Here is a 24,348-nt window from a genome sequence, read left to right on the forward strand (position 1 = left end):
GATATTCTTACCCTAACTAGCCAATCAGAAGCAGAGCTGGGCGGGCCATGGATATTCTAGGGCTGAATCTTAATTTCCACATGAGGGCTTATGGCTGTCCCACTGTCAAATTGGCAAGTGCAAGAGGGCTCTCCCACAGACATTTTGAGCCCCTTTTTGCAGACTTTCTGTAAGTCTGCATCTCTGCAGATTTTGTCTGAGGGAATTACCCACAGCTCATAGTGTTACGGCATAAAGCACTGGTTTACAAAGGGAAGCTGGTGTAAAAAAAACAAAAACAAAAAGGAAACATTGAAGGAGAACTACCAGAAAAAAGTTTACATGTATGATGCTGTATTGATAAAAAGGAGAAAATTGATTATTTAAAAATGACCTCTTGTCCACCATCAGTTTGCTCAGAAAGAGCCTGCATACCTTCAAATTAGACAGTCTGTCACTTCAGTGCCTTTTGAAGGAAGTAAAACACCCACAGTTCTTTTGGCATAGTCAAGGTAATGGAACGTGATATTTAGCAAAGTGCAATGCTGCCCATTGTACCATTTTGGGCCCTTGCAGCCTCTCATATTGAGCACTTACCAAGTGACATGGATGTGAGGGCTCAGAGGCCAGGCTTTACGCTGGGGAATAGGATTGGGCCCTAAAATGCATCTTGAGGAGAGAAAAAGCTGGCCTAAAGCACCCTTGCACCAGTGTATCCTTTATGTAAGTATTTTCACCAGCTGAGGTGTGACACAGCTGGAATTTACAAACCTTGGCAGAAGCAGGACTCCTTTTGATGACTGATGCATACATGTGGATTCAGATCATGTCAGACCTGATCTGCGCAAAATGTCTCCTGTGAAAAAGGTCTGATGGAATGATTTACTTCGGAACAATCAAGAGGTACTCACAGGGTACTGAGGTTGAATACCCAGCTCTGAGGCTGGTAGATGCAGAGACTGAAAGAGATACTTGCAGCCATTCCTTTGAAAATGGACATAAACCATAGGTATAAACAAGACTTAAGCCTACAGACATGCTGGCAGCTCTGTGAGACTGCACCAAGACAGCTAAATGTTCACATCAGCATGCAAACATGCTCACAATAACAATGCTAACAAGCTGTAGCAGGTTACATCTACCATGTTCACCTTCGTTTAGAGTGTTAGCATGCTAACACTTGCTAATTAGCACAGAACAATGTACGGCTAAGGCTGATGGGAACTACATTAGTTTTTAAGGTATTTAGTCATGAACCAAATGCTTGGACAAGTTTTGACCTGATGATAGGTGCTAGATGAAAAGTCAGAGGATCACCAACATTATTGCAATTCACCATGAAGGTGCAATTTATCCAGTGGGTGTTGCTGGTGCTGGAGGAAAAGACGGGGGATCGCCAAGTCACCATGTGTTTCTGTACCAAAGCTATTTGATAGTTGTTGAAGTAGTGCACTGACTGAAATTTCCATTCATAGTGCCACACCACTAGCATGGCTACATTCTAAGGTATACAGTATTTTGATTTCATCCATACCTATTTGACTTTTTTATTAAAAACATCATTTGTCTTGATTCTTCTCAACAACCAGCTGAGTTGACAAGAAGACATCATGATAGGCTTGCTCATGTTGTTTCTCACTGCTGTTTGCCCTCGTCATGCAGGTAGTCACATATAATCCCACAAATTCCATTTTATAAATCTTCTGTTAGGTCCCTTCTCCCTGCTATTGTTTAATTCTCTGTAGATGATGGTGTTCTCATAATTCAAAGAAAGATGGAAGCGTCTTCACCTTATTTAAAACACACCTGACTGTGAGAACCACACAAGGAAAGTGTCTGTATTTAAAGGCCAAGTCAGGGGAGACAAGCAGATTGTAAAGTATTTATTTGTACAAAAAATCCCCAAAATGCTAAGAAAATTGCATGATAAATATTTTGAATAGTTTGAAGCATTCTGTAACTGAAGTGCCGTAAGTGGTGAATGGAAGCACTCACACGGAGCACAATGAGCCCACCGATAGCACTAAATTCCAAAACAACATCCGACCAAGCGGAGACAAGCAACAGGAAACACACTCAATAGCATGTCTGTCTGTCACTGCAACACACGCTCGACCCACGGCAACATCAGGATGTTTAGCACAGAAACACGCAGCAGACGGCGTTTTAAAAATGCTTCAGATTGGAAAATGAATCAGTACAGCGATAGTCTTGACCAATACAAAGAGTCAAACAAGAAACAGAAACAGGAGTTAGGACAAAAAGTGGACAGAACCAAATATGTTACAGTTTTTCTAACTAAAATGTAACATGAAGCAGGACAAATTGGTGTCTGGTCATGGTAGGAGTGAGTTTAATCCAAGCTTGCTGCAGGCAGCTGGGATTCTCATCTGTCGATCAGCAAATGGAAGGGAGTCCCAAACTCCAAACACAAAGATCCTGAAGGTTCCGCTTTAGAATCCACCCACTTTCACACTTTTCATATATTTCTGCCTGGAAGAGGAACATGTTTCTGCTCACGTCCCTTCAGACAGGATCGCAGCGAAAGAACTTTCTAATAAGTCACCCTTTAGACAGAGTTTTTAATGGCTTTACTAATGGTTAATAAATCATTAACTAATGCCTGGAACATAATGCTCTTAAAATTAACACTGCAAAATTTGCTCTCTTGCTGCAGAAACTGGTGTTCTCTCTTCTGGCTGTAGATGTTTTGAGGTGTTTTAGAATCTTGATGACATATTGTTTTGAATTTTGTGCTTACATACATTCCCTTTTGCGTTGTTTTAAGTTGACATTTTGATTGCTTTTAGGAAGAAATCACATTACTTTTCTGCTTAACACACTGACATATTTTTTTGTGTCACCCTCGTTTCTCTGTTACTCATGGTTAGTGCTGCCTATCTGGGAAACTAGTGAAAAAGAGAATCTTAATATCAATGAGGCTTTCCTCGTTAACCAAAAAAAATTAATCTTGGGGTTTCCAAGTTGCGGAAATCTCTATGGCTGGTGTTTATCCTCAATCAGAAGGGCTTGTGGTTTGTCTTTTTAGCTCTTTAACTCATCAGGAAGACTCATACAATACATTGTTTGACCTCTGACCTCCTGGGAAAGGACCAAAATGAATTTATTAACGATTTATTTACAAGTGCAGATTTTTGTCCAGTCTATAACTTATCTCATTAACATTTATATTATTTACAGATGATTTCCTGACTTTTGCTGTTGGTTCATTAGAAAGTGAGAAACTTGACTCTTTATCAATGATTTATTAATGTTTATTACTGCATTTGACATTTAATGCCCTTTATAAACTATTAAAGTAATCGTTTGACATTTTTGGGAATACCTTTATTTCGCTTTCTGGCTGTAACCTTACTTTATGCTAGAAAGCAAGTAAATGTATTCCCAAAAATGTCTAACTACTCCTTTAACAACTCCTTCAATGATGTAACAGCCAGAAATATTTTTTACAACCTGGCAACCCAAAGGTTTTTCTAATTAATGGCTTAGAATTAATAATAATAATATGCCATTTACCTGACAAAGCGACTTACAATTGCTATATATGTCAGAGGTCGCACCTTCTCTGGAGCAACTAGGGGTTAAATCTTGCTCAAGGAAACATTGGTGGATGTGTCACAGAGGAATTGATTTAATGAAGAATATATCTATAAAGCATTAGTGAACTATTTCTTAACAGTTAAAAAAACCTATTAATTATAGTTTTTAAACTGTTTAGAAAGGGTGACTTATCAGGAAGTATTATCAAGAGTTGGACACTCTTGGATTAATTGGAGATTCATGAGGCTTCTTAAATTATTTGTCATATAGGTGAATTATTTGGGTGAAACTCAGAAGGACTCATGAATCTCTGGGCAACTCCACTGCATGCCAAACCCAAACGGTCAAATAAACATACATATGAGTGATAATTCCTGCTCACGGTTAGGACACACATGAAAAAACTGCCTAGAAATTACAATGTACGGGTATATTTCTCTCTAAAAAAAGATTTTCATTCAAAAGGTATGCATTTTTTCTTATAAATATATCGATTTCGTCCAAACCTATTCGACTTGTTATAAAAATCATTCTTTGGGTTGATCCTTCCCAACAACCAGCTGAGATGACAAGAAGACACCTGCATAGGTTTGCACAGTTGCATTAGACATGAGTACAAACACAGACAGACATGAGACATCACTGTGCCACACTGTAAGTCATCGATGCTCAGAGATTTCAGGTCAACATGTTCTGTATAATCAATGGAGTCACAGATACTGTATGTCACCTAAAACGGAAGCCCGGCAGCTAAGAAATTAAAGTGCCCATGAAGTATTGAAGCAATGAGAATGGAGGTAGACCTTTTCTATTGGTGTTGAACCAAAGTAGCTCAGATGTTGACCACTGCAGAGGAAGTTCAGTGGAGTTTCTGCACAGATGTGCCTTTTAATGACAGAAAGTTCAACAGGTTATTGTGGAGCTGGATTGAGTGACTTGGAGAGTTGATGAGCAATCTACGTAGTCCTTCCTCCTTCCCATGCTGATGTAAACATTTTGAAAATTTGGTCAACTAGGAAGGTGATTGACATCATGAGGAGAATGTTGGACAGCGCCTTTCTCTTTGAAAAATAAAAGTTTTCATAAATTGAACGCAAACTGTGGAAAAATTATATGACTAACTTCAGTCAGGTTTATTCAGATGTTGGAGATGAAAGTGAAGGCCTCATACAGACGTGACACTCAATTTAAGGATCCTCTTGTCCTGCTCAAGCTGATTCTGTTTTACTTCATTATGGTAAATGAAACTTAACCATAGTGATATGCGCCATTACTTTTGGGGGACAAACATGAGTACAGTTTTAAAGGGAAACTCCACTGATTTTACTCATAAAAGTTTGTAGTCATCGGAGGAGCTTTGTAAAGTCTCTGAACTTAAGCTTTGAGACTACATATATATAACAGAAAACCTGTGTGACAAACTGGGCTTCTGGAATATGGCGGGAAGAGTCTAATGAAAAGAGCACTTGTTGCATTATGGGAAATGTAGGATCCATTGTTTTTGGAACTTGGTTTGGAGACTAAAAGTCACAATGTATCAGTTTCTGCTGCTTTGAATTTGATTTTTTTTAAAGCTGCACTGATTGATTGATGATTGAACTAAATATTGTTGGTACAACATTAGCAGTCATTTTAAGGTTTGTTGCTGAGCAGGTACAGTTTATCAGACAGCTGCTTGCTGCTGAAAACAGGGTTGAAGAGAGCAGTGAGACTGAACCGAAACAGGAAAGGTGTGGGCCGTAAAACCAAAACTATGGGCTAAAAGAGTGGAACTGCAGAGTCAGGGGATAATTTTCTGTAGGTTAGACTATGAGTGACCCCTTTCACATTACACACAGTTATTTGATCAGAACTATTAACACAAATTTAACAAATCCCAGTGAATTCAGCGCGACTTGCTTTTTTGATCAATCACCGCAACTTTTCAGCAAATTTGACCTATGTCAAAAAACTCACTTCCTTGTTTACAAGACGCAGTAGAGATGTATGTGTGATACCAACATCTCATATTTGCCTACAAAAACAGCAAAGGTCCGTGAAAAAAAGTATCCAGATCTGCTGTACCAAAGCGGGGGAAAACTGTTTTTCAAAAGTATTGTGGTCGAACATAAAAGGAAACTCTTTGCCACCGCAAAACATACAGGGAGAATGGCAGAAACTCATGGAGTACGCCAGACGAGGGTGCTGCATCGCGGTCAACTGCAAGCGATAAAAGAATCAAGGTAAGCTGATTTAAATATGCAGGGTAAGGGTTAAGGACCATTTAATGATTCAACTATATTTCTAAAGTTCAAAATCACACTTTTGCAGTTTTCACTCATTTCTACAATTTCATCGCACAAAAATGCACCAAAACATCGCAACTGCTGCAAAATCAGGCATTTTCAGGTCGCAACAATCCTTTGAAATCCTGCGAAATCCTGCTGGGACTGTTCCATTGTTTATATAAAAATATTACATATATTGTTTGATGCAGCTGTAATACATCTATTGTGAGTCCCAAAACTTTATGACTAAATCATTGGAGTATCCCTTTAAAAGTATTCATCTTTTTTATTGGAAGTTCGGGCCTGGGGCTTTAAAAATGGTAAATTCTCACTGAAATAAAAAAAAACTGCATGGCTGTCAATAAGAAACTGAGCGTTCTTTGTGTCACTTGTTTTGTCAGATATATAGCACACTATGGTCCTGATATATCAAGCTGTTGACTCATGTTTTGAACATCCCCTGAACAAATGAATAAACCTGAGAGATCACATATGGTCCGGCTGAGCATCATTGCTCTCCACCCAGAGGATGGATCATCATATTCTGACGTACAGCTCTGTCTTACTATCCTCATCTTTTCCCACAACCCTGCAATGTCTTTCCCCAGACTCCTTGGCCTGATAACTGGGATGCATACAGTAACAGTTACATAGTGTTCCCTCTCTACAAAGTTGGCAGTGGGCTAGTAGAGATAGTCGTAGGCACTACAAGGAAACCTTCCTCTTTGGAGGTAAACTTTGTGACCCTGTTCATGTTCTGTAAGACCGATAACTTTCTTTGAGAGGGACTGAAGGCAAAGCCTCTGGGGAAGTCCTATTCTTACATTTCTATCGCTCAGTGTCACCAATTAGTCAGCGAGGAGAAGAGTAATGGGACAGATAAAGTGCAAAATGACCCCCCCCCTCCCAAACCTCAGTGTGTGCGACTGCCCGTCTTTGGCTGTGTTGTTACCCCCGTACTGTGATGTCACCCCTCTTTCTCCCTCGCCTCGTCTGTCTCTGTCTGTCTGCTGTGCTCAGGGCCAGTCCAATGGAGCTCAGCTCTTTTTGAAAAAAGAGAAAAGTCTCTTGTCCCGGTCAGAGATGCGGTGAGCTCGCCTGGAGGACTGACCGCCGTGGGCCCTCGACGACCCCGACAGGGAAGAAGGGGCCGAGCGCCACTCGTCCTGGTACTTGTCCATCAGCTGCTGGTCAATCACTCTGTGCATATCATCCTAAAGCCGAGGACAAAGAAGCGAATGAGAGAAAGACATTGAGAAATGGGGCATATGGTGGGGTGTTTCAGGAAGTTCTGGGGGGATCGGACTCATTGATCAAGTTACCTGTTAGGTGTTGATTACAGACACCCCAATCACCTTTCATCCCTGTTAAATTGTTTTTTACTAACATCCTTTAAAAACCTGCAGCAGTAAAGGCAGTTAAGCATATGATTGACCAGGAAACGATAATGGACAGATTAACGTACTAGTGCAGTGTTGTACCTTTGGTCCACACGCTCTCTGTACAATGAATACAGTTTTTCTATACTGTAATACTACCTGGTTCAGATTTCCAGTATGGTAATTTTGATTAAAAACCTTTACTTAGGAGTTTGTGCAAAAGAACCACAAGATCTAAAACTGCAATTTTGACCCTTATGATGTTGCTTCATACTGTGCTTTAGAAGTAAATGGACGGCATTTATCTAGCGCTGTTCTTCAAAAGCTCTTCATAATTTGCCTCTCATTCAACCCTTCAAACACACACTCACAGGCCGATGGCAGTGAGCTAGCATGCAAGGTGCTGGCCTGACCATTGGGAGCAATTTGAGGTTCAGTGCTTTGCACAAGCACAAACCAGCACAAGCACAAGGAGCTTTCAGGGTCCCTGGAGTTCTGGGGCCTGCGTCACTTGCATGCTTTGCGCGGTTGGTAACCCAGCCTTGAATATGCTGAAAATTCACGTACTGTTCTGAATAACCAGGGGCTGCATTCAATAAGAGCAGAACACAGTTGGGGGGTTGGTATTTCAGCCAAATCTTTTTCAAGGAAAATGGCTTTTGGCTGCTCAATAAGTCACAGATGACATCATATTCTAAATTAGTAATTTCCAAACCTTCCAGCTTGTGACCCCTTGGAATTAGGCAATATTTATTTGTGGCATTTATCTACGTGTTGTGAAGAGGTAGCCAAAGGGTAATTTTTCCTCTCAAACTAATGTATTTGAGCAGCTTTTAGAGGCCTGAAGAGGTAAAATTATTCAGTAATTCAGAACGAAATACAAACATTAGTGCAAAGTCTGAGAAAAAAAAAAACTAAACATAGGGTGAACCACTATTCTAAACTGCACCAAATACTTTGACTTAATAAATGAATGGCAAAAGTTGCCAGGTTTGTTATTAGTAGTTCCTAAGTGATAAAGCCACCAGGGGGCTCTGACAAGCTTCTATATCAAGATGGCAACAATCGTGATGGGAAAACTAGTTGTTAGTCTGTAAACAGATACTTTTTATTAGTAAAAGGTTAGTCTGTCTGCATTTGCATCTCTTAACAGGTAAGCTGACCAGTGGATCAATCTCATAAAAACATTCCAATAGGGGATACAGGTGTATGGAGAGAGGAGACAGAGGCAGAGGCAGGTGGAGAGAGAGAGTGGAGGTTTGGATGGTTCTCTGTGGTGGTGAATGGTTTCAGAGAGGAGTGTCTCTCCTGAGTCTGTTAACCGTGGCATGGAATGACTCGGCATGGCGTAGTCGGGTTAGTGCAGGGTGAAACGGCGAGATGGTGCAGCTCGGGCTCACCTCTAAGGCAGGAGGGGGGGGGGGGTACCACAGGAGAGAAAGGGTGGTACGGGAGCTGAGAAAGGCCACTAGATCAGAAACCACAAGAGCCAAACAGTAAAGAGCCCTGAGGAGGCAAACTGTGGGCAGGGAGAAGAGAGAGGAAAGAGCTGCTGGTTACAGGTGAGGGAGGGGAGGGAGGGAACACACATACACACACATACAAACACACACACATAGTGTCCTCAGGCTAAATATCCACACTGACACTCATGACAGACGAGCAACACACTCTCAGAAGTTAATTGAGTGGTTTAGTGTATGTGCACAGGTTAAAATAGACAAGTTAAAAATAAGTTTCATTCAAGTGTCATTTCATTAGTTTTGCCAAAATTCATCCAGACACAACATGTATCGTACAGCTTTATTTATGTAACAACCTTAGCTGCCAAAATACTACAAAAAGACTATTAGGCATTTATTAATATATTGCTTGTGACCTATCACCCACCTGCCAAGCCTCCAGCTGCTGCGACAGGTTGAGTTTCTGCTGGATGGCGTCTAGGAGCTGGCTATTCAGAGACATTATGTCTATTTTACATTTAGCCAGCTCCATCTCCACCGCTTTCTTCCTGCAAGACACACAGACAGAGTGTCTAGTGAGGATTCTTCAATTTCTTTTACTGAATTTACTGTAGGGCTAACAGTCAGCAGCTGATTAGCTTAGCTTTGCATAAAGACTGGAGGCAGCCTGCCTCTGTCCAAAGGTCAGGTGATAACAACACTCGAGGAAGTCACTGCTCTAAGCAAGAAATTGTCCAGCACATAGCCTTCCGTAAAGCTACGACTACGTCTACGATTTAGTTTTTGTACGGATTTAACAAAAAAGATATAAAATGTTATTTAATAACATCACAGAGTACGGTCTAGACCTGCTCTTTTATGAAAAGTGCTGTGAGATAACTGTGGCGCTATATAAATAAAATTGAATTGAATTGAATTGAATATATTTTACAGCTAACTCTCAGCAAGAAAGGAAATAAGATAAGAAATAAGCGTATTTCCCAAAAAACGATCCCAGTAAAGCTATTCCTCTAAGCAAGAGCAGAGAATGACAACATCTATAATCTGTGTCTATCTAATTCCTGTGTGGAAGTAATAAAAAAGTTCAAACATTTTAGTTCATTACAACTTGGGTCATTATCTCGTAGTTATAATAACATTATGCTCAAGAAAGTTCTTTCTTTTCTTTTTTTTCTTACATTTTCTTTAAAGATATGCTTTTGCAGTTCTGCTGACAGTCACAATGTAGAGAGACAAGTAAGGCAGGGGAGAGGATGAAATGCAGCAAAGGGCCCTTGGCGGGATTTGAACCCAGGCGTACATTGCACAGGAAACTATTTGCAATGTACAGCAAGGTGAACTGTAAACTGTGATGAATGTTTACAACAACTTGGACAGTTTGGGTAAGTTTAAGTTTATCGCCAGATCTCAGCAATTCACTTCTTGAGTACAATGTTGTGATATTACTAATAGGAATAATTGCCAAAACTATAAAAACAAGAACCATACTGGAATTATCCCTTAAACCTGACATTATATTGACAAAGAAAGATTGTGCATATTTGCATTTGTGATCCTACTTGGCTATGGCGTCGTCTCTGTCTCTGATAGCACTCTGGAGCTGCTCGCTCGGCTCTCGGATTTCAGCCATCGTCTGCATCCGCTCATTCTCCTCCCGGAGAGAGCACATCTCTACAGAGAGCAGCGCCATCTGCAGGTCACATGGGACAACATGTGTGAGACGCAGGCCTCAGAAATTCAAGGTTGCATCTAACATCTCTACCCTGTACATAAGGATTCCCTTTGGGCCCCTCCCCACATCTACAGCTATTCATTCTAATATCTTTATGGGCCCTCCTCACATGAGGGCCCTGTATACTCACTTCCCCTTTCTCCCTCCAGTCCTACTCACCTGTCCCTAAATGTTAACATTATAAAGAGGGGTGCTTATGTGTGAGGCTGATTTTAGTTGACCCACTTATTCAGGAGAAAAACTGACCCGTGTGTACGTGTAGTTTATTTTGTGTCAATCGTGTATGTTAGCATTTTAGACACACGGTACAGAGTAAACTCTCCTGGCAGAAAGAGAACAAGGTTGAAACAATGTCCTATGTTACAAATGTTAATAGGACTACATTGGAGAGCTACATCTGCATCACAAGGTCATGTTAATGTTATTCTTAGATACAATTAATGCGATGTTATTCCACTCAAGACTGGTGAGGGCTGTCTGACACTTTTCACATGCACAGCACCACAGCCTTGGTGTGAAATTTCTGCGTTGTGCTCCTGACCTCTTCCTGTATGTTTCACTGACGTGCACATACATAGCATGTGTATGTGTGAGCCAAAGTGCAGTTATGTTACAGGCACCAGTACCTGATTGTGCAGCTGTAGCACCTCCTCCTCATTGCTGCGTGTTTTGTCCTGCTCGGCTTCGTACAGCTCTCTGACGTCCCTCAGCTCCTCTCCCAGCTTCCTCACCTGCTCCTCCAGAGCCTCCTCATCACTGCGCCGCGAGCCCTTTCAACACACAACAAACACCACTTCACAACACACACTCACTGTTCGCATATGTGCTGTTACCACCTAGTTTGACACTTCATTGTAAAATAGGCCCGCAGAGCCTCTATCCCGTCACAGTATTAAATTGGTTGTCAATTCTTAGTAAGGTTCCAGGAGAAGATTATGTGATTTCCTATTACTAAAATGGAAAATGAATCAATTGCAAGTAATTGCTCTCTAACCTTTAGAGTCTTCCAGTCAGTGCACAGCAGGTCAGCTGAATGTACAAAAATGTAAAATGTGAAGAATGAAGATTCCAGTAATAAATATTTGGTGTGGTTAACTTGCATTTCCTGTCATTGGGATTTAAGCAGTTCTTTCAAGGAAGTTCATCTGGAAGTTAACAACTGATTATAAAAAATCTGGTCATTATTGTGAGATTCAGAAATTACGTATATAGCTATAGCTCAAGTTACATCATTAGCATCACTATAACTGACTTCAGCACCAGTGGTTAATATAGTGATAATGTAGTTAAAGGTGGTGGTATTCTGCTTTTTGGCTTTTCCCCTCTCCTTTATTGTGTTATATATCTTTTTTGTGCATGTAACAGCTTTGCAAAGTGAAAAAGCACAAAGTCCAGCCCAAAGGGAGTTCCCATCTCCCACAGAAAGCTCTGCTCTGAACTACCTCAAAACAGCTCATTTGTAGTCCAGCCGCTTCCCAAAGATCATTTAGAGACAAGATGTATCACACCATAGCTAAAACGAAGCCTTCAACACAGGGTGAAAGAGGAGCGGCAGCAATGTGCAGTATGAAAAAAATTTGGTGTTTTTTGAAAATGAAACCATGTAAACCTGTTTTTGTACAACCACTAAATAGGATTTTGAACCTGAAAATAAGCATAATACCACCCCTTTAAAATATTATAATGCATCTAAACAATCCAACTAGAGCTAACTCGTTGTGCTTTGCCCTTATTAGTCAACAAATTTCACAGCACTAAAATGAAGGGGGTGGACATAAGGCACTTTTTTTTAAGAACTATTGCTACATGTGGAGAATGAGAGTTTTGTATAGTAAATGACCAACATTGCTGGCTAACCAACTAATCCTGAGTTAGCAGTTCTTACACATTTCTCTTCACTATTGTAGTTATTAAGCTGTCATTGATGTATGATTCTTGATAGTCATGGTTTGGTGATACATACACCAAAGTAACTGACTTACTCATTTAATGCAAAGTGCCCAGAGACAAACGACTAAATAGTAACTGCTGTTGAGCAGAGACAGCAGGCGGGGCAGCTGGAGCCACAAGATCTCAGGTCAGAGACTACTTTAGATAAGTGATTCATGCAACAGTGTTAGGTCTTGATAGACTTTAGTTGTGTAAGGGGCTTACTGTGTCTACATTATGAATCATTTTACTAGCTGCAGGAAACACCGAAAACAAGCAGGCGAACAGAGACAAGCCAACTGCGATATGTGTTCAGTTTACCAGTATTTCTTTACAAAACCAGAATATGGTAATACTATATAATTTACTAGTGCTTTCTTAAAAACAAAAAATAAAAGAGTGGGGGTTTACTATAGTGTCTTAGACTATTCTCTATTTCCTCTAATAATGAGAAATGACAGTTTTTTTCCAGCTAAATTATTAGAAAATTACTAAAGCCCTGAAATTACAGATGACCTAATTTTTTTTATATAGACACTATTTTGACAGTGCTGACTACTTGCCAGTGTGTTGTTCATTACCGTGGACTCGTTACCATCCAGGAGATTCTGTGTTAGCCTCCTTAGCTCTAGCAGGCTGGTGTGGAGGCTCCCAGTAGGCACATCCTTGGCTGAGGACGTCTCCGAGGACTCGTCCATGGAAGAGTCAGTGGACAGCGCCGAGTCTGTGACATCGTTTCCCCGTAGATGGGAACAGAGCGATCGAACTTCACAGTAGGCCTCCCATAGCTGAAGACGGAGCTAAACAGACAAGCAGGGGGAAGAGTTTTTAGAAAAGCATAGTCATTTAAAGTCATTTTAGCGGCTGTTGCAATGAAATGCAATCCTACTGTAACTACCTGCTCTCTCTCCTGCTCCTGCTCCTCCTGCTCCATGCTTTGTTCTATCTCACACAGCAGGCTAGACGGGTGCGGGGTGAGGCTTTGGAGGCTGTGCTCCTCCGTCAACTCCTCCAGCCGAGCAGTCAGCTGCCTGTGAGACATCTGAACCTCCTGGAGCTCCAGCTGGCTCTGCCGCAACTTGACAGAACAGAGGAGGCAAAACTGGGACTTAACAGTGCAAAGTACCTGTAGAGGTCTGACGGGTCAGGTAATTAAAAAGGACAAATTGTTTTGTGTATACTGAAAAACAGCTCTGAAGAAGCAACTCAAGTAGTAGTAGTATTCCTCAAAGATTTGAGATCTAAAAGTCCGAAATTTATGTGTCTGTACCTGTAGGTCCTTCTCGTGACACTGCCTCTCAAACACCAGCGTCCTCTCTCTGAGGTCGTCCACCGTATTCTGCAGCAGCTCGTTCTCCTCCAGCATGGCGTGCACCCGGCGTTCCAGCTCCATCTTCCTCTCCGACAGCATCTTAATCTAACATGTCAAACAGCACCAGTTAGTTGCTGCGCTGCGGGAAATAGGCATTAATTGGAGAAACTGAGGATTCTTTAGATTTCCTGGTGAATAGCGGACAGATGGGAAGCAATGGACCTGATTAAAGGCTACATTTTGTTTTTTTTCTGACTCTGAGGCAAGCTGGGCTCTTACACAAGATTAAAAAGTACTCCCACTGGCCTTAAGAATGTATGTTGCCTAGCACCGGTGTAGGCGTAAGTTGCCACCCTCGTCTACAAGAATGTCTTGGTGTTAAGTTAGCATCTCTACCAAGCTTGATATCAGCGTACTCCTTACCATGCATGTGGAACGGCCTTCTACTGAAGTCAAGCATTGCAGCAACACCACATATTCCTCATGAATTGTTTTCCATGGTAGCTGCTTGAGCAGCTTTCCCCATTAAACAAACATCAGTTCATTTTTATCCCTCCTGCTTTTGACCTACATCTGCTAACCTACTTCAGTTACCAGCTTACATGTGGATCTGTTGTTTTCACTACCACATGAGCATCTACATTGCCAGGTTGTGGATATTTTTGTGCTGCCACAGTCTCTGTCTTCACGCAAATAGGGCAAAAAGCCATTAGTCATCAGCTCATGCCATACAAATGCAAAGCGTTGGAAAAGTGGGAGCACCCAGACATTGCGGTATCTCAGCTAAATATAGAGCAGTAGCCTTTTCTCCCAATTATAGCGCAGGCTCTGCAGTCTGGGTGTTTTCTGCCTGGCTTTGAAGAGAAGCTACAGGGAAATCTGAATTGTCGTTATGTTCTATCAGTACCTTTGTTCATCATACATGACACGACTGACATCACAACACATCTCATGCTCCAAAAACTAAGCATGTTTTTCATCTTTTGATCTTGGGAAACAGGGATTGCCATAAGAACATGTCGAATATGGATTTTTTATATAGAAATATATCTATTCCATTTTACTTTAGGTGACAACATTAGATCTGAGGTTACACTATAACAGTACAGTGAGACATTTAATGTAAAATGCAATGGTATTATGATTATATAAGGTCAAGAACAAGAGTCTGTCTTTCATTTAGCATGAATAATCAACCCTATGAAATAAAAGCACTTTGCTCTATTATCAGCTGATTTAATTGGACAAATAAGTAGCAATTGCGAAATCAAAGTAAAAAATGGTGCAATCCTTGTTTCTGTTATTTCACAAGGCATCACATGCAGCATGCAGTCTGGTCGGCAGACAGCGTTCGGTAACCACTCACTTCTAGCCCTTGCTGCTCCAACCAGGAGGGAAGGAGGATGAGGGAAGGAGGAACGGAAATAAAGATGAAGATTACCGAAAGAGAGCAAAAGATAAAGTTTGAGAGAAATTCCACAACTGCTGTGACAGAACAAACAGTTCTTATGAATGCTATTAGCATGGTGGGTGAAAGATGAACACCATCCCAATCTGAAAATTAGGAAATCTTTTGAAACCAGTTTGCCTTTAAAAGGAATTGTATTCCACTTATTTTCACCAGCGACTATGTAACTTTTGCCGAACAGCAATCATTGTGCCCATAAGTGGTAACTGCACGATAATGGGACACTGAATGTTCCTTTATTTCCTAATATTCTCTTGAGTCAACTGTTTCAAAGACATCATCTCGCGACCTGACTGAGAGTGAGTGGAATGCAATGTCTCCCAATGAGGTATGTTTACATCTTGTTTTACCACTGGAATGATTATCTGTAACATGCTAAAACGTAATATAACACAAACACAAGTATAGAAGATTCATAAATAAGCTAACTGCCTTGTTAATGCCAGTACTGGTCATACCACAGCAAGTAAGACTATTGCATCAGATATCCTGAGTGTTGAACAAGGGTGAGTTTTATTGCTACTGAATTCAACTATTTATTTGTACCAGAAAGAATGTGTTAGTTCTGCAGATCCCAAGAGCAGTGAGAATCTCACTTGAACTTCACATGAGATCTGCTGTCACTTTGGGCCCTAACCAAGTGACTGCTCAAGCTGTGTGCACTCAGTACTCAGAAATACTCTGTACTCAAAGGTACAATTTAATCAACTGTACAAGTATAATGGTAACATGGTACTGATAGCAGCTCACCTCCGCCTGTAGATTCTCCAGTCGCGTCATGTGCTGGCTTGTGGACATACTCTTCTCCCTGAAGTCGTCCCGTAATGAATGGACCTGAGTGGACAGCTGCCTCTCCACCTCTGCAGCCTGTGGATGGAGACAGACAGACAGGACTGGGCTATGAAAGTCTGGTAAACTCACTTCTTTTTAACTCCACAACTCCAGATTATTCTCATTTCATCTCAAGTCCTCAACCCCAATTGACACTGACTCAAGTTACTTATCAGACTTCCTGCAGGTCCCTCTGGAGCCACTAAAGGGTTCATACAATTTTTTTCCACATATTTCAATAGAGCTGTAAACTTTGATGTGTAAAACCGATCACTCGCCTTTAATTATTGTTCACGGTAATGTTGTCGTAACAGCACTGTGTTAAAGTGTTACATTAGCTGCTTAGTTAAATTAGAAAGCTTTCACAGCAGCTCTTAAGTCTGTGTTCTCTTTCTAAGATACTGAGGTGACTCACTAGAGTCTGATACACACACACACACACACAGACATGCACAAACACACTAATGATCACTATACACTCAGTGTTACTGACATACTGTTAGCCGTAAATCAGCCCTCCCCAGTCTCTTCTTGAAAACAGTCCATTTTTTAGCTGTTCCTCTGAAAGCCCAATTTTACCCAAATGTCACGGCCTTTTTAAAAGCCTCACATAGTCCACTGCTCAGTATTTGTGCAATCCAGCCCAGCAGCAGACTCAGTGCATCAGTTCAGCTTATTGGACAGGTGGGATCAGGCCACACAGAGCCTGACTGAGCTTCATTAGCATAGAGCTGCACTCAGGAAGCTACCATTTGCATTATCACCACTGCTATGGCAACAGAAAAATCCTAAAAACCACTCACTTTTTACAGCTCACTGGGGAGCCTAAACATTTACTTAATACATCAAAAGCACAGTAAGAAAGAGAGCAACTGAACTTCACACTGGACACAAATTCCATTTTAATGACTGTGGCAAGCAGTCCTCAACTCTAAGGGAATCACCGCGCATGTTTGACTTCAAATTATATTATAAATTGTTTGTCTTTCAATCACTGTGTGCTGCCTGAAAATTTAGATGATTTATGTCAAGCTGAAGTACAGCCTCTAGGTGGCACTACACACTGCTGCAGCTTCTCAAGAAGCTCACAGAGCTACAGGAGGAAGCTCAACAGCTGGTTGTGTGGATGCATTTGCTCACTTCAGTTCTGGCCTTAAATAACACTGGTTGTAGTTTGTGACAAGCTGCCAAAATGGCTCTGCTTCAGCTCTATCTGTCTGGGCTCCACTCTGAACAGTAACTAACTGCAGCACTCTGGAAGCCCCGTGACTACTCTGTTATAAACCTGTGATTTTTTACAATAGCAGTGTGGTCAAACTGGAATTAAGAAATGTCAATATACGAATAAATGCCAAAATACACTGGCAGTTAAAGTTTTTTTAAATGACAAAAAAATTATTAATCACCCCACCTCCCAGTACAATGTTGTTCAAGAAAAAATGTAATCTCTTCTATTGACCCTCTTCACTGTACACCCATTAGACCTGGATTAAATAATGACTGCAATATAACTATTACTATATAACTTCTACTAATTAGTGTAATTATGATACAGCTTAGATGGATCAACATCACATTCAAAACAATTCAAAAAGTGTGAGTTAAGCTTTCATTCACGAGGCTTAATGATAATGGTTTACACTGAGTGAATGGACAACTAACTGTACATAAAATATATATACACATACGGCAGATGTATATGGAAAAATGTTGTGGCAACTCTTTGTACACCTGCTACTCAAAGCAGGTTTTAAATGCTAAGAGAAAGGTATCACTGCTCTATGTATCATACTCAGAGCTGAGAAATGCATGAGCTTTCAGGACTGGTCAGGACAGGACAGGTGACACGTGGTCTGGGAAAACAAGGAAACAAGCAAATGTTGTTCAGGAAAAGTATTTGAGAAAAAAGTTGTTTTAAGAGTTAAAGGAAATATTTTTAAAAGAAAGTGGGGATGTTTTTGTGACGGCTGCATGATCCTGTCTTTTCTGTGTGGGAAACAGATGTGCGGTCAGTGGAGGCCAGTACAGCGGCAGGTCACAACAGTAACGTGACATCCGACCCACTGGCCCAATACGCTGACAGATTGAGCTCGTGTCGAGTTGACAGCGGACTGTCTGATTTGCAGATACTCACTTAATCTGCACATAAATTCCTCAGATCCCAGATCAAGCATTATCAGCACGACAGGACAAACGGGGGCAAATTAGACTGCTGCGACAGAATCCAGGGCAGCAAAGTAGGGCTCAACTGAGAGACACGTTCCTTTAGTTTCAGACAGCAAATACTGTATATTCACTCTCCAGAGGAGGGCTTGAAAAGCAGCTATCCCTCCTGTCGGTTCAGCTGCAGGCTGTGTATGGCTGTGGAACAGCTGTAGCAGATGTGACCGCAGGTGAATCACTGGTCTTTAGTGGTGCAACCTAGCATCAAATTAGCATCAAGCTATCTGTCTCCTTGTGCCATTCTGTAGAGAGCACATTCCCATGGTAACAACACATTGTGTTTCAATTTGCATGTCACTCTGGTTGTCATAGCAACCGGCGAGAAGTGGGATTGGTGGAGCTGCGACTTGTGGTCTCGGTGCTTCTGGTATTTTCCTTAGTCACTTTCACAGAGTGCTCGCCTTGTCTAGACTTATGGAGGATGGGCAACCCCAGGTTCAAACGGTTGCATAACAAATACTCTAGAGTGGCATTACGTGCCAATCAGAGAGCTGATCCTGAGAGCAACAGCCACCTTTGGCTGATGAGAGGCAGACGTTATGTGCTCCGTCGACCGGATGTGATCAAAGCTGATGGCTGGACAGATGCCCAGAGTTCCGTGTTCAACACAGCTAGAGGATTGTACAAGGAGGAGTGAAACTGAATTCTGTGTGTGATGTGGACACACTGTACTGAAAAGTTCACATTACACCTTGTTTGCTAAATTACTGTAAATGACAAGACAAAAAATGGAATTACTCCTCCTCTATAGCCTCAAATAAACAACTTTGATGAGTCACCGGAGGCTGCCGTCAACGTTTAATTAAGTAAATTCTAGAGGTTGAGGGAAGTAGAATCGACTATGACCATAAAAAATGCAGACACTTATGCTGGAGTCAGTGCATCCCCAGCCTTCTCTGAGCATGTGTGGTAATGTAATTAGGAAAGGTCTCCTTCCTGCTGGTTCACTGATCAGATTAGGCCTGAGACGATTGGCTGTTCTCACACTCAAGACCCACACAGAGCAACACACACCTCCTAGGCTCCAGTCCTGGATCAATGGGAACCCATTTTCTCTGGGTGTATTGAATATAATGTATAGTTTTATGACCAAGTATTGGAAAATTCATGCACAGATGCACACACAAAGAGCAATAGCCACAGCAGGTATTTGTGTCAGCCCGGGATAAAATGTGACGACACAGCTGGAGACTCAATTTATAGATCGTCTTTGCCCAAATATCTAAGTTACCTGCTGTTATTAATTAAGTAGAGTATGGACTGGAGTTGTTTTGGTCCCTGACTGAATGCATATGGCAAGGCTATTAGCACGGATTAAAGCCTAATCCCCTCAGTCTTACCTCATGATTTACATCACTTCCTATGGAGTGCCCTGCCTTCTGAAGGTCATCCCACTGCACGCAGTTGAAGGATTCCTGGGTTGTTAGGAGGCAGTACACTGTTTTATAAATTTAATCTTTTGCTACAAGTTTTGCTTTAGAAATAACAAAAAACACACCTATTAATTAATAAATAAAAACATTTATTTCTATAAATCTACTTATTTGAGCTTTTTTGGTGTGTAGTACTATTAATCTCTGATGATTTATTCATTAAAGTATTTATCTATTTGTTTGTTCATTGATAAATAAGTCACTATTCGTCCTCCTCTTGTTTGTATAATGTCATAAACCCAGCGGCTGTGGACGTGGTTGCTCTGTAAATTAGGAGCCTGGTCCTCAATAGATGTATTTATTGTCCAGTGACATGTAATTTCCAGCATGCACACCAAAGGACTGCAATAACAGGCTCATTCAGGCAGTGCATAGGAACATGTGCATAATTTTAGTTTTACATCATAATAAGACTATACTGGTTAAAGAGTTAACTACTATGAGAAACAGGGAGGGCAGATGAAAATTGCAGGCCTCCAGTGGCCTCACTACAGCAGGGTTTCCTCAGGGTAGTTTTAAATTCCCTCCATTCAGTCAGAGCTGTAAACAGTTAACATTACTTAGTCACAGCCAATTGCTAAGTAATGAGCACAGACAGAGAGAGAGAGATAGAGAAAGAGAAGAAAGCGAGACAGACAGAGAAAAAGAAGGATAACATGGGAGAGAAAGCGAGCACCGTGGCTTACCTCATTTATTCTATTACCCAGCAGGTCTCCCTCTGTCTGCCCAATTCACTAAATCAATCTGGATCGATAGAGTCAATTAGGTCTCATAAATTTCACTGAGTCACTTCTAGTCCTCTAGACATGACCCCCCCCCCCAAAAAAACCACACAATATAGACCACTTCCACAGAATGTGTCTTTATAGATCCCCACACCCGAGTTTCAATTAAATTAAATGCAGTTTAATTAAGCTAAGTGTCTGCTCTTTGCTTAGATCCATAGTGACAGACCAGTCCAGAACAGTCCTTGAATGTAATGTGATGATGGTTTTGGGGCACGATGGAGCAGGGGGTCGATTTAATAAGATGAGTAGGAGAGCTGCTCTGAACAGCAGAGGGCTGGGCGTTAAAATCAACCGCACAGAGCCTACTCCTCCCTGAGCAGAGTGTACCTGGCAGGTGATCATATCTTCTCCCAGGAAAAGAAACATCACACATAAGTGTGAGCGTCGCCACCAACAGCAGTGCTGACGGGGTTATCAAAACACCTGCACAGGCTTGTCAGCCCTTGTATACACAGCTCTGGGGCACCCACTGCCAGCCTAACTGTCAGCTGACAACACTCTGATGCCTCTGTTTATGGCCCTCGAGTTGTTATAATGGTCTTACAGGTGTTTATACTGTATATCCCTCTGACAGGTTAGGCAGCCCTTGGACATAGTCCTGTTCTTGGAAAGCAAGTTCACTGTACTAAATTGGTTGTATGGTGTGTTTTTGTGATATAGCGTTTCAGATTTGATGAATGTAACATAATATGTAGTGACAAAGCATGTTATTTTTCCTAGTGTGGAAATGAAGCCACCATTGAAGAAACGGGATGTCTGGATGTAGATGGAGCAGAATGAGGTGTTGTACTGAGCTCTTTAGCAGGGATTAATCAACTGAAGCTACAAACACAAGCGCTCTCAACTCTATCAATCTGCCAGGCTGCATTTCTCCCCGTGCACAGTACATCACATCAACAAGGATATACCCTCAAGTCCTCATGCCAACCCTTAGCGCTGCTATATGTATGTATTTATCTTATCTTTGTCTGTCCATCAATCAGTCTGTCTACCTGAATGTTTCATATGGGACCTTTTCTACTCTGCCTGTCATAATAACTGCACTCACATTACCTGTCAATATGCAGAGTGCTATTGCATAAGGGTGCAGTCCAATCATACTAAATTATTAAACATAAGACCCGGAAGCTCCACTTTTATATTGATGAGTTAGCATAATTCTGGTGAAGTTAGAGAGAGACAGGCTGAATGGAGGTAAATCCCCCCTGAGGGATGATGAATCTTCACTTATGCCATGTCAGCCAGGCAGACTTGAGCTGGACTGAGTGGCCCTGAGGTCAGGGCAGGGAGAACAACATACTGTGTTTACACACTCACACACACACTGGCATTTCCGTATGCATGTTTCTTGGTAGGATGGAAGGATGTTTAAAGAAGCATTAAGACCATGTGACACAGTGACTCAAAGTCCAGACTAATTAAATCTTCCATGCAGATTGGCTCAACTCGCCTGAAGCTGTGCATCTGAAGCACACACACACACACACACACACACACACACACACACAGACGGACGCTGCCCCTCACCCTACTGAGTTGCTCCAGCAGTCTATGGTTCTGTTCAGAAAGCTCGCTGATGGCCTTGGTCTTGTCTCTGTCAGCCTCTCTCAGCTGGACTTGGTGGCGCTCCAGCTCACCCTGCAAGTGCTGGACGTCCGTCTCCAGCTCGGCCACACGGCCCTCCCACTCCCCCTCTCGACTTTCCAGACGCCGACGCAACTCATGCTTCTCCTGCTCCAAGTGCTGCATGGGGACGAGGGGAGAGAGGGTGATACGGTCAAACCTTCATTTGCTTGGATTTGATGTCCAGTGTTGACCTATTTTTTGAAGTACCAATGAAATCATTGACGGTGTGACAGAGTCAGAGACTGATGCTTCAACAAACTGAGAAAGTTCGATTCAGTCCTTAAAAATTCAGGATAAGAACTTGATCCCCCCACTAAACGTTACTGTCCAACAATAAAGGCATAATCAAGTTTTTTTTTCAAGGGCTGAAATTGCCATTCCTAACTTTTTTACATTCTATGCAAAATTCAGAAATGTACAGTAGGTATAGATATATATAAGTCTTGTCTCCCTAGCTCCTGGAGTGACAGTTCAGCTAATAGATTTTCTGTTCTCTATGGCAATGAACAGTGGACAGATGCACTGCACCACCAGCAGCTGCCAGAGTTTGTATGGGGGTTGTTGTTATGGTTAAGTCCAAGGCTGAAGCTGCTGGCATCAGATGGCCCCTATTTTCATCTCAGAGTGTGTGCCTGAACAAAAGGAGTGATCAGAGAGAACCAAAACAACAGTACAAAACAACATCAAGCGATATTAGCATAGGATACCAGGAACTGTAACAACATCAATGACAAGAAGAGTTTGATATGAACAGGCAGCTTATTTCTCTAAGCTGCAATGTGGGGATGAATATGGATCAAAGGGCTGAACAGATGTACAGTAGATACAGTAGGCCCTGGACAGCCACAGGATTATAGTCTTTCTGTTTTTTCTCGGGCCACGTGTTGGCTTGTGTGAAGGATTTTTAAAAACAACAAGAACGTAAAGCTCAGCTGTACCACATCCATTGTAAACATGATGTGTGAAATAACTCACAGACTGTTCTACACCTTCTTTTAGCTTGGGTGTTGGTCACTGTCATGGCAGAGACAGTGTAGTTGACTTTTTCTTTAAATCAGAATGATCAGCAGCTCTATGTAACTAGTTCCCGGGTTATAACACATTAAGTATGTGCCCTCTTTATTTGGTAGCTTGAATGTGGAGCTCTGCTGGCAGCATTTTTTATGATCCTCTTGAGTTTGTTTACATTGCGAAGGCCTACACCTGACTATAGCATTATAGCTTTTTCAGGACAAACAATGACGGTTCGTTCAGCATTAAAACTTCATTAAATAACATTTTCTTGTCTTAGTTTACCTCTAATTTCTCGTTGAGATCTTTGTGCATTTTCTCATATTGCTTCGTCAAGTCTTGGTTTCTCTCCAGCAGCGCTTTGCCGAGTTTAGCAGCTAAAACCAAGTCTTTTTCCTTTTGACGGACGAGCGATAGCAAGTCTGCGTTATGCCCCACCGCAGGCGTCCCTAGGTCCGCCAGTCCCTCCTCGTCGTCGCGCTCCCCGGTAAGCATGGCCAGTTCCTCCTCCAAGGCCATGCCGAGGCCTCCGGAGCCGGCGTGCCCCGGGTGACCCTGAAAGCCGCCGGGCTCGTGAGCAGCGGGGCTGGTCCGGGGCTCCATGCAGTCGCTGTCCAGCTCCAGTGGTGCTGAAACCACGGCAGACGTCTGCAGGTCTAGGCAGAAAGCGGACATCGCCGCCCGGCGGCGGAGAAGCCAACAGATAAGAGCCGACTGATTTCACTCCGGATGAACCCACCCTGCTCTGACAGGGTTGGGCTGACCGGACCGGTTTGTAATCGACAATTCGTCCATCATTCTCCCAATTCCGAGCTGGATCCAGTTAGATCGCAAACTGCTGACTTTCCAGTTTCCTCACGTCCCTCTTTCCTCGTTAACCTACCAGCCGCGAGTCTGGCTCTGATTGAATTCCAGCAAACACCGCCTCCTCTGCAGCTCACTGGCAGGCTGTTTATTATTGTATATACACACGAAATGTTTTTATCCCGGTATAAAGCGCCTCGATGAGCTCAGGGCAGCGGTCGGTCGGTCAGGCTCCATCCAGTCTTGGGGTCCTGAGTCTCCCATAATGATGGGCTTGTTACACCGGAGGCATTTGCCAGCCAAACAGATGAGCGCGATCCCGATGCCTTCTCAACCTCTTTTCCGTCTTGAATGCGCGTCCCCGCCACGGCAGTGACGCCAGCTGCAACCTGTTACAAACGGCCAACCCATTGGCTGAAAATGATAGCGCCATATTTTGGTGCTTCTCACACACATCTGTGACATCCAGCAAATGAGCACGTGAAGAGAAAACACAAGACCAGAATGATGCGAGAAGTGATGCACCAGCCATCCTCAGAAAT

General features: G+C 42.2%; 1 protein-coding gene across 1 annotated transcript; it reads right to left on the bottom strand.

Moving 5' to 3' along the window:
* Positions 1–1,847: 1,847 nt before the first annotated feature.
* bicdl1 (BICD family like cargo adaptor 1) lies at positions 1,848–24,117 on the bottom strand. The gene is made up of 10 exons (XM_038703459.1): positions 23,288–24,117; positions 21,893–22,108; positions 15,841–15,957; positions 13,581–13,727; positions 13,209–13,388; positions 12,892–13,110; positions 11,008–11,151; positions 10,209–10,339; positions 9,077–9,197; positions 1,848–7,021 (listed from the first exon to the last, which is right to left on the bottom strand). The coding sequence occupies exons 1-10, from the start codon at positions 23,675–23,677 to the stop codon at positions 6,845–6,847; spliced, it is 1,842 nt and encodes a 613-aa protein (XP_038559387.1). The 5' UTR covers positions 23,678–24,117; the 3' UTR covers positions 1,848–6,844.
* Positions 24,118–24,348: the final 231 nt, after the last annotated feature.

Source organism: Micropterus salmoides, unplaced genomic scaffold (genome assembly GCF_014851395.1).
Source record: "Micropterus salmoides isolate LMB-PRFRI ecotype aquatic unplaced genomic scaffold, ASM1485139v1 Ms_hic_scaffold_7, whole genome shotgun sequence".
NCBI lineage: Eukaryota > Metazoa > Chordata > Actinopteri > Centrarchiformes > Centrarchidae > Micropterus > Micropterus salmoides.

What these genes read in the sequence shown, in the direction of transcription:
- bicdl1 (XM_038703459.1), bottom strand. Translation starts at nt 23,677, where the DNA reads ATGTCCGCTTTCTGCCTAGACCTGCAGACGTCTGCCGTGGTTTCAGCA. An exon ending in TGGAGAATCTACAGGCGGAG is followed by an intron (nt 13,728 to 15,840) that starts GTGAGCTGCTAT and finishes TTGACATGTTAG; the next exon opens with ATTAAGATGCTGTCGGAGAG. An exon ending in TGCTACAGCTGCACAATCAG is followed by an intron (nt 10,340 to 11,007) that starts GTACTGGTGCCT and finishes TGTGACCTGCAG; the next exon opens with ATGGCGCTGCTCTCTGTAGA.